This window comes from Cucumis melo, chromosome 1, assembly GCF_025177605.1.
Source record: "Cucumis melo cultivar AY chromosome 1, USDA_Cmelo_AY_1.0, whole genome shotgun sequence".
Lineage (NCBI taxonomy): Eukaryota > Viridiplantae > Streptophyta > Magnoliopsida > Cucurbitales > Cucurbitaceae > Cucumis > Cucumis melo.
In genome coordinates, this window is record NC_066857.1 from 29453655 (window position 1) to 29465546 (window position 11892).

General features: G+C 27.9%; 1 protein-coding gene across 1 annotated transcript; it reads right to left on the bottom strand.

Moving 5' to 3' along the window:
• Window positions 1–9070: 9070 nt before the first annotated feature.
• Window positions 9071–10047, bottom strand: LOC103492600 (ethylene-response factor C3-like). The gene has a single exon (XM_008453032.3). It carries the CDS (start codon window positions 9922–9924, stop codon window positions 9217–9219), a length of 708 nt encoding a protein of 235 aa, XP_008451254.1. The 5' UTR covers window positions 9925–10047; the 3' UTR covers window positions 9071–9216.
• Between the last annotated feature and the right edge of the window lie 1845 nt (window positions 10048–11892).

An 11892-nucleotide genomic window follows, 5' to 3' on the forward strand; every position in this document is an offset into this window, starting at 1 on the left:
AAGATACAATTATCTTTTCCTTAAATAATTATATTTCAACAAATATAATTATCTTTTCCTTTAGCATAATAATTATATATATATATATATATATATATATATATATATATATATATATATATATATATATATATATATTCCACATATACATATAATTATCAAATCTCCAACAAACTTTTCACCCGACAATTTAATTAAATAACATCTATAATTATTTAATTAAATTCAAGTTGTACTTAATCCTCTTAACCTATCATTTAATAAAAACTCAACAAACACCACGTGTCAAAACCTCTAATTAATTAAATATTCATCCAAGAAATATTTAATTAATTTTAATTCCGACATAAATCAAATAATTCTCATTAAACGGATTCAAAATAACGCCCAATAAATTAAATCTAATTAAACAAAATTAAGATAACTAACTCCAAAATTATCTTAATTTTTGGGGCGTTACAGCAACCCATTTAAGCGCTTGCTCTCAAGTCCATTTCTCAATCGTGCTTTGGTCTTCTTCCATCTTTCCTTTCATTTTCAACATAGATCCCTCCGATGTACCAGATTCTTCCCTTCAGCGACTAACACTGTTTTCTCTCAATTCTTCTACCAGCCTTTCGACTCTTTTAGACAACCCCAGGGCTAAATCTTTCAGTTCCTCAATGTCCTTCTCATTTCTTTTTCAGTTCCCCAATGTCCTTCTCATTTCTTTCCAACCTCTCCTTCGTTTGTTTTTGCGCCATAGTCCATGTCACCCCCAAGATGTTATGGCTATGATATCAATTTGTTAGGATCCCTCCTAACAAGGATTATCTCAAGAACAAAGAATGAACTTAAGAACACTTAAAGAACAATCAAATATGAAATATATGAAAAATATACTAGAAGATCATAAGAACGAGAAACAAAGTAACCTTAACCTTTTCGAGAGGGCTAGACTTTCCCAGGGTTCCCTCATAGGGAAATCTTTCTACAGAATTCTTCATACCTCTCCCCAACCCCTCTCCTACTATTTATAACAAAAAGACCTAACTAACTTACTAACTATTTACTAATATGTCCCACTAATAACCATCTTCATTTTCTACTACTAATAATTCACTATTTTTCTATCTACCTCCTTATAGTTTCCTCCTTGTGTAATGCCACTTTGTTATGATCTAATTTTTTAAATCTCCTGTAAACTTTCAATCAACTTATAGTTAGAATATCTATGATCTTTTAAAAGGGATTTGAAGGGAGAAATTTTTTATTTTCTCTTGTGCTCCCTTTTAACAATTATTATTTCGACATGTCTTTCAATATATATTGATGAGTTGCATCTTTCTACATATATTTTTCTTGCTTCTACTATTTATTGAGCAGAAAATGTGAAAGTTGTGGGAAGAAAGTCTGAAGATATGCCTTTGCTAGGAGAGCACTCTGTTATTTCAATCGTTGTGATAATGTTTGTTTGTATAGTTTTGGCAATCTTCTAGACTTCAAATCAGCAAGGCATCGATGTTCTTGGGTTGGCCAAATTATTATTGTAAGTGCTCTTCCTTCTCTTCTCTTTCTCTCCCCCTCCCCAATTTTCTAATGATGATGGTTATATTTTCTGACACAGATGTAAGAGTCCTTCCAAGCTTACTCATATGTTATTCTTTTTTATACTAATATTGAATTACTTGTAGACATGGTAAATCATTTAAATTCAATTTTTTTCCTCATAAAGTTCTATAGAAGCTGTTCTTTGACCATTCTATTTCTATTCACCTGTCATGCAACATTATTGGTATAGGGACTAGGAGATCGATATCTAGTGCTACAAAGCACAATATACATGGATATGCGATACCGATATGATCCGATATGACGATTCATTAACTTCTAAACAATTAAAAAAATGTAATCTACAAAGACATAAAATATCAAATTAATAATATAAAGTTATTTAATTTAAAGATGGACAAAGAAATATGAATTTATGGTATATTTCTTTTAATTTTTTCATTTTTAATATAATTATTTTTCGTTTGGTTTGCTAGTAATTATAATACTTTTTCATATGAAATTAAGTTATTTGTGAGTTTTATTTCCTTATTCCTCTTATCAACCCAATCAATTAAATCAAATTTATCAAACTAATATTACACTCGAAACAAACATTATGATTTACTAATTAACATGCAAATAAGAAGCAATTTAGAATAAATACTTTTGAGACAAAGAAGTGATATCAGAATGGTAAGCCCTAACTTACCCATATCAACACAATCTTTGAGTCCTAAACAAAGAAGTGAGGAGTCTCAAAAGATGTAGTCATAGTGGTATCTATTAGTGGCTGAACTTTCATTGGCGAAGTTCTTTTGTGTTTAAACACTCTCACCAATAAATATATAAGACGCCTATTGAATACTGTTGTAATTAAGGATATTGAGAACATGAAAGTAAAGTTAAGAAGACATAAAAGAATTGAAAGTTATTACTTATTATCTATATCAGCAAGGTGCAAATTTCTTTTCGATGGTTCAACCATGGAACTCCAAGATTAGTATGTTTAGCTTGGAACAATTCTATATTGGGAGACCCTCTTGGAAATTTTCTCATGATGCATGTGAGTGAGGACAAAGATTGTAGAAAAGACACAAATTGGTCAACTTGATGTTGCTAGGTCGTAGGAAACGTAAGAGAATGTCGAGGTTGTTAGTTGCTGAATTTGACATTACAGATGTGAAATGATAATTTCAATTTTATATTTAAAAACGCTTTTACTAGCTAAGTTTTTTTTTCTTTTTTTCTTTTACGTATATGATTGACTAAGTTCGATATGGCGAGTCTACATGGGGATTTACGCCCCTCTCCCCCGCCCTTCAAATCATCGCTCTTTTGTATTTTTAGTATAAGTTCTAATTAATCTTTAATAATATATATATATCTATACTATGTATAAAATCGCCTGTAAGGAGAAACTTTTTTTCACAATTTTGTCTCTACATTAGTGGTAGTTTTGTTAATTTTAAAATTTGTTAAATAAAAATTCAAAAGAAAATTGTAAAGTCACATGATTTGTTAAATTAATTAACAATTAATATCTCAATATTAATTACATTTAAAACAAATTACTGCTAACTACATTAATTAGATGTTACACTTTATTATTTTTTTAATTCCAAAAACCTTTTAACTTTCCAAGTTTTTATTCATTTTTTTAAAAAATGATTTTCATTAATTTTTTATCGTTACAAAATCATTCACTAACTAAAATAAATATAAAATTCATAATTATGCTAATTGAAAAATATTATTCTCTTAAGTCTGCAATGATGGACAACGATATAGAAATATAAGAATGTTTGAGGTCACGTCATTGGAGCATCAAGTCACATAAAAGCCAATCCATTGAGACAAAAACCAAAATAGAGGAATGAGGCATCAAAAGTCACTGGCTAGCAAAATTAATAGAAATTCTCTATTGGAGTGTTGTTAATTAAGGTAAGTATACACAATAATCATTAGAATAATATCAAGAATAGCTTATTTAAAATTTCATATTTGACAAATAGGGAGCACAAGATTTTTGTCATGGCAATTCCAATTAATTGCTACTCATGGTAATTACATTTTGACTACATATAGCGATTTGATTTGGAAACTGTCTTTGCACTTGTTTTATCACGTGAAGATGAAGGGATGGTTTTTAGAATTTATTTTTATTGTATTTCATAATCATGGATTGTCTTTTAAAAAAAAAGTAGATGATTAATAGTTTATGGTTATTTGTATAAAAAAGATTATTAGCAATATGTAAAACAAATGCACATTTCTATTTAAAAGTTTATATTGTACTAACAATTTACTTTACTTTGTATTCATACTACGTAGAAAATATAGTATTTGTACCATATAAAAAATATTTTATGAAAAAATATACTTTAATAAGAATATAATAAAAAATGTAACATATGTATTTAAAAATATGATTAAAAATGTTTGATTTATTGAGGATAATACAATACCTAACATATCTATTAAACAAATAATTTATTAACACAGTTTCTATTATATTTTTTAACTCTAAACAAGTCTATAAAAATAAAAGTAGGTTATAAATATAAAAAAATATTATAATTTTCTAAAAATATATATTTTAAATTTTTAATAAAACTTTAACATTCGACATAAAATAATAATGAAAATTGACATTTTTGGCTTTTTTTTTTTTTTTTTTTCTGTTAGGAAAATTTTTAACGATGGTGAAAGATAAAGTGATTGAGGATTAACTCCGAAGACGATGGATAAAAATGTTGAAATTTATTAGATATGGATATGTAAATCATAACGTAAATTTTGGTCAAAATTTTGAAAAATTTTCCCCTGTTTTTGGGTATCGGGGATTTCGGTTTTTCCTCCGTTTCTTGAAATTTCAATCAAAATTTCGAAGTTTTCTTTCCTCTCCTCCTTTTCTTTCTTTACCATTAAACTTAGCTCAATCAATTTTCTTTGAACGTTTATGGACCAATTGTATAATTTACATGTCAATGTAAAATTTTATCTCAAAATTGAATTGATGTGGCTTTTCTTTTTTCATTACATGAAGATTTCATTTTCAAATAAACCAACATTTTCGTTCAAACCAAAATTGAATATTATGGCACATTCAAACATTATGTTGCTTCTTTTTACCTTCCAAAGATTTCATTTACAAGAAGTCAAAATTGAAAAATATATGAACTTTACATCATTTCACCTCAGAATTAAATCCACATGAATTTTTACTTCTTTTATCACCAAAAGCTTTTATTTACTAGAAATCAAAATTCAGAAAAATAATATATATATAGAGAGAACTTTATTTAAAAAAATTCCATTTAATTTTCACATCATTTCACCTCAAAATTGAATTGAAGTAAGTTTTGTGTTACAACATCCAAGAATTTCATTTACAAGAAACCAAATTTGAAAAAATTAACATGCATTTATCTTGAACAACATATTGAGAAAATTATCTTGAACAACATGTTGAGAAAATGAGCATGGGTTGTAGTAATACACAACAAAACTATGTTCAAGATAATTATTTTTATCTAGATAATGAAGATTCTTCAAAACCTATCTATAACTAACTTTACACCAAATAGTTATTAGCCATTTGAATGAGGAAGATCATCAACTAATGATATGTATCGACCAATAGGGCCTATATGTTGGTTGTTCGAATCCTATCATTTTCATTCAAGTAACTAACTTCAACATTTCCAACATAAAATCACATGTGAGCAATATTTTAGTTTCTATTAAAATTATCAAGACTCTGGATTAGATGCTCTAAGGTCAGTTACATGAACTAATTAATTATAATAATTTTTATAAAATTTTCCAATGTTTCTATCTATATTTTCATAAAACAAAGACATTCTATATTATTGTTTTTAAAATTGTTTTGGAGGATGTAATTATCCTTTTAATTTAAAAAGCTATTTAAAAAAATACACAATGACCAAATAAAAACTAGACCAAAAGGTTTACCCACGAAAAAAGTTATTTTTCCTAAATATAATTAGATGAATAAAAGTACAATATTTTCAAAATAAATTTCAAAACAATCTCATGTTTTTAAATAAATTAAAGAGATAAAGAATAATACCCAATTGTATTTTTTATAGATAAAATAATTGAATGTGGAAAATTCAAACCATAGACTTTGTCGTTATCAACTTACTAACACACTCGGATGCCAATTAAAATATGTTAAGCATATTCCAACATTAACCTTAATTTTTTTTTGTTTTTGATATCAACCCTAATCTTAATTACTACTTTGTAAAAAAAAAAAAAAAGATAAAGCCATCTCATTCACAAAGACGTCCATATTTCACCATAAAATCTCTCAAACAACGACTTTTTTCCCCCTCTTTTATTTTTATACTTAAATGTCAATTTATCATGACCCTATTAAAAAAAATTAAGAACTATTTTTTTTTTATTAAAACTAAATCCAAAATTCGAAATTCTATAGTCCCAAAATTAAAAATAGAGGAGACTTGTAGTATAACCTAAAGTTAGGGATGTTGACATGATCAAAGTTTTTGGATGGAAGGAAAAAAAAAATAAAAAATATATTTTAAAAAATTAAAGAAATATAATTTTCAAAACTATAAAAAAGAATAAACTATTATTTGGAATAAATATATAATTGTAATAGTGGACAAAAAGGACTATTACTTATTATAGGATCCAAAAATTGGTCATTGGTTTATCCAATTTGCACCATCTACTTTCTCTATGACTTTCTTTTTCTTCCCCCTTTTTCAGCTTGACAATATAACAACCCTAACTAAATAATGTAACATGTGCTATAAATATATCTTATTATAATCATGTCATAAAATCATTATAAAAATATAATGTACTATACTTTAGGTTAAAATTAAATACCATTTTGGTCTCAATATTATGAACTATTTTGTCCAATTTTTTTAATTAGAAATTGGTTGTTGATCGAGTTTGGACCATCATTAGAGAAACTACATGTTATCCTTCCACTGATAGGAGAGGAAAGTTACGTTGCCCTGTGAAGCTAATAGATGTCAAATTTTAACTCTCGTACTTTTAATAGATCTTAAATTTAGTCTCTTAAAACTAATTTGAATTGAAATTGATTAAATAAATGCAAAGGAAATAAAACATGTGAGCATATTTTTAAAATTTATAATAAAAATATCGTAAGTAATGAAAAGTTCTATAAAAGAATGAATAATAAATTTAGATTGATGATTAAATTTAAAATTTTTCAAAGTAAGAGACTACGAAATTATATAGTTGAAAGTAGGAAAACTAAATAATATTTCAATCTTTTACTTTATTGTAAACATTCAAATCAATATAAAGTTATATAGTTGCATGTAAATGAAGCCCATCATTGATGACTAAGACCTATTGAATTTTGAGAAATCCAAAAATCAGAATAATATGTTACATTAATTATTCTAAATTTAGTGGAAGAGAGGAAAGTTCCTTGAAGTTCATTTTTCTTGTTATTATTATTATTATTGTTATTTTGTACAGAAGAATTAAAAATGAATAAATAAAACATTGAAAACCAAGAAACCCAAAATAAATATATTATATTATTCTAAAAAGTTAAAACCTGTGGAAGAAAGGAAAGTTCTTTGAACATTATTATTATTATTATTATTATTATTATTATTATTATTATTATTATTACTACTTATTAGGATTATTATTATTTGTGGAGAAGAATAAAATAATATGATTGGGAAAAAGTCTTGAGGTTATAACGTTATCATATCTAGAATACACACATGATTAAATAGATTTGATTTGTCTTTTTGTACCAAATTGGTTTAACTATATATATTTAGGTTTATTTGTTAATTATTGACATAATTAGAGTATTTTTAGGAAATATTATTCTTAGGAAATATTATATTATTCTTGTATATTCTTTCCTTTAGTGTGTTTTAATATGGTTATATATAGGGCTGTAATCTGTCATTATTATCAATGAATCATCAATGAAATACTGATATTCTATACAATCTAACATTAATGTATTATAGTTTGTCAAAATTATTTTTTTAAATATTACATGAATAGTTCTTTTATTTATTTTCCTTTAGATTTGGAATGATAGAAATAATAATACTAAACCTTAAACCCTAAACTCCATTTTGATTGTTTTTGTTCAAACAAAATTTGAAGGAGAAACCAAGGTGACTAAAGAGTTCAGATTTATATGTTTGTATGTTCAAAGTTATTTTAAAAATCATGCATATATTTATCAAAAGAACTTTTAACTAAACTTTCTCAAATTAATTTTGTTATTAAATTATCAAAAATACCATATTTGATAAAATACAGCAAAATTTCAGATCCTATCAATAATAGACGTTGATAGACATCGATATGCTTCTATTACTCATATTGATATACAATAATAAAAATCTATCAATATCTATTTTATAGAATCCAAAATTTTGCTATATATTATAAATGTTTTAATTTATTTTATTAAATTAAAAAATGTCCCTTTTTTTAATGACTAACAACTCACCCGAACTTATTGATCAAATTTAAAATATGTTTCATTCAATTGAGTTATATTAACTAAAATATTGTGTTTTGGGTGACACTTAATTAATTTAAAATATAAAAAATGATGAAAGTAATTTTGGGTGTGGATCAAAATGTTTGGTTCAGTGAAATTTTAGATTAAAATTAAACCATATAAAGAACCAGCGCTGCATATCTCTAATGTTGTTGATCATTCTTTTCTTTCATTATTCATATACTTCGCTCATGATTTTGGTCTAACTAAATTGAATATATCATAGTTTCCTATCTATTTATTGAATCGGAAGGCTTTCCACTAACTTTTGTTTATTTGTATTTTGATAGCATGCAGACTTTGATCGAGCTCGTCTCCGGCTCGATCACCTTCATATAATTTTATAATGCATGTATTTCTTTTGGTCATAAAGTATAATAAGAATGCTATAAACGTGTCAACCTAGTTGAAACATTCAAGTACGCAGGATGATTCTCGATCTTTAGTATATTATCATATTTTAAAAAAGGTTATATTTATGAACTTAAAAACAATGGAAAATTAAAAATAAAAATTGCTAATTAAACACGACCATATATATAAAGAGATTTTGAACCTAATATAATGGACACTCCTAATTAATATGAGTTTTCTTTTTCTTTGTTACATCAACCAAATTCATTTATGTCGAACTTATATTAAGTAGTATACTATTGATTTTTAGGTTAGAAGTTCGACCAAATCCACAAATCGTTAGAAAAATAAAAGTCGATCTATGCTACAACATTAGTTATCATTTTTTCTTCATATTTTAAAATAATTTAGTTTGGTATAAATAATATACTTTTGATTGACATATTATATTAAACTAAATAAAGCGAAGATATATAATTTTTTATATATGTACATTGATATAGAGTAGCTGTGATACTGAAATAGATATATAGATGATTCTAAAAAAAAATCATGAGATATGATTTGATTTTTGTATAATAGATACATATATATAGAATATTACGCACACTTTAGTTTAATTAATTTAATCTAAAAAATGTTATGAATACATTAATAACCTAGTTGAGCTATTATAGTAAAATGAAGAAAAGAAGGAAAGAATAGAGGGCAAAAGAATTAACTATCATCCCTAATGACGACGACCCACACAATTAAGAAGTCAAACTTAAGAGTTCTTCCAAGTACTCAACACCCAAATCCTCAAAAACAACTACACTTTTCTTCTTCTTCTTCTTCATCATCTTCTTCTCCATCTTCTCCACTTCAGCCATCCTCTTCCTCTGTATTGAGTGGCGCCGCTTAAGTGCCAAGACCGGCGAGCTCCCAACCTCCCGCCGATACTTCATTTCCCTAAGCGACTCTCGAACGACCTCGATCGGAAAGTTGAGCGTAGCTAACCCTCCTCTCATACAAAATGCGGCTTGGTCATATGCCAACGCAGCCGCCTCGGCGCTATCGAACGTCCCCAACCACACTCTCACCCCTTGTCGTGTCGAGTCCCTAATTTCGGCTGCATACTTCCCCCACGGCCTCCTCCGTACTCCTCGATAAACCCTTTCCTCTTTATGTGATTGATCTTCCTCCACAACCACGTCCTCACTAAAACTCCCTTCATCCACCTCCACTTCCACCACCTCCTCCTTAACTTGCATCACAATCGAAGACGAGCAAGAGCTCGAATCCGAGGACGACATCGTCTCTTCGGCGGCCACGGAAACCATATCATCAAACAACATCTTGTTCAAGTAATTGAAGTCAAATGAACTCTCTTCTTGCCCAGAAATCAAACTCCCACAGTGATCATTGTTCCACAAGAAATTTTCTTGGTAATTACCAAACAAATCACTAACAATTGACATGTTTGGATAAATGGGGTTTTGATTTGAGGATGCACTATACAAAACCGTGATGGGGGGTTTGGAGTTTATGACCAAAATTGGAAAGGTGAGAAACCCTTTTTATAAGAGAGAGAGAGAGAAATAAGAAACTAAAGGGGATATGAGTATTTTTAAGGATATGTATGAAAAGTTTATAATATAGAAAGTTGGTGGTGGTTATAAAAAAAATGGAAGGACCACAATAAAAAGGAAAAAGGCACGTGGGTCAAAGAATTATGTTAGAGAGGCTAAGAGAGGCGGCTAATTTGGGTTGAGTAATGTCATATGGTGCGGTATGGTGTGGTGTGGGGGATCTAAATTCTCAACTGTCAATGTCGTTTTTGCTGACCAATTAGAGCCTACTAGGCCTTTTTTTCAATAAAATAATCCCATCTAGACCAAAACTACATCCATCCAGTTCAAATTACATCTATTGAGTTTTGGGTATTAGGGCAAACATATACACGCATCTTATCCCTAACTTCGAGGTTTCTACCAATCTACTATAATACTATCTTAAATCACCGATTAATCAAAAAATTAAAGTTTATATATCTAACAAATACACATTTTTACTTCTTTTAAAATTGGAATTTCAAATATTTTATTCCATATTTAGGATGTGAAAAAACCAAAAGACTTGAAAAAGAATTTAAAGAGGCCAAAGTTTCTTAATTACTTACAGGAAACTAATTAAAGTCTTCTTCCAAACAATTAATGAAGAATGTGACATGAATAATGCCAATCAACCGAAACCCTAATGTAGATAGTGATAGGGTTTCAAACAATTGATGTTTAAGTATGGAAGTAGATAGAGAGAATAGTATTCAAACTACACATCCCTACAATTATTTTTTTCTAAAATATATCACTTTTTAAACAAAAAACACCGGAAAGAAGAGATCAGTAAATGTACTAGAATTTCTAAATTAAATTGACATATTTGTAGCATCTTCATCATATTCCAAGACTAAGAACGATGACACATGATCAAAAGAGAAATATACAAAAAGATCGATGTAAGCAAGAAAGGAGCTCAAGTATAAATACAAACAAAAGAATGTGTAGAGAAAAGTCTTCCAATTCAAAGCTGCGGTAAACTCGTCCTAGTTAAAAAAAAAAAATTTGGATTTTTTACTCCATACACTTCTTTCTATAGTGGAGTATAAGTTCTTTCAATATTTTAGAAGATTCTATGCAACCACAGACCAACACAAACGCACATTTTTCCCATTCCTAAATATGTTGAATTTTTGGAAGGCAAGTTGAGGAAAAGTGGATATTTTCCAACCTCCGTACTTTCCTAAAATCAACGAGTCCAATAAAAGCAACCTTCAAAATTATCTTTGATTATGTCAAATAATATTTGGAAAATTCTCTTTATGTTGCATTCTTAATGATATATGTTCACACCAGATTTCCGAACAAATTTAATTCATTCTAGAGTTGAACTGGTGTTAATGTTATTGATTATATGATGTGATATGGTTTGTTCTTTAGTATTTAATTCTTTGATTTTCTCTTGATTGAATGTCTATGGCTGAATTCCTATGTTTGATTTGAAAAAAGCGTAGCACACGTGATGTTCTTAAAATTAGAGTCTTGGAAGAAAGTTTGTATCTTCAAAGGAACTTCAATCTTCGAGAATGATTAAGGAGTCTTCTAGTTGTTGGGAGAATTCTCTCTATACTTTATGGAGTAAAAGTTTCTATCCCTCCTTAAATTAAAGAACTCATCTATTTATAGAGCGCCCTTTGGTGAGCTTGGACTTTATTGGTCAATTGATTAGACATTTAGGTCATATGACATTTGGACTAAATCAAACTTATTTTTTAGTTCAATTGAACTTTAGCCTAAATAAATAATATTTAATTGGTTAGAATAATCAACTTGATCCAACGATCATGATGAAAACATGTGGCATTATCAGAAGTAACCAATTTAAGTCTT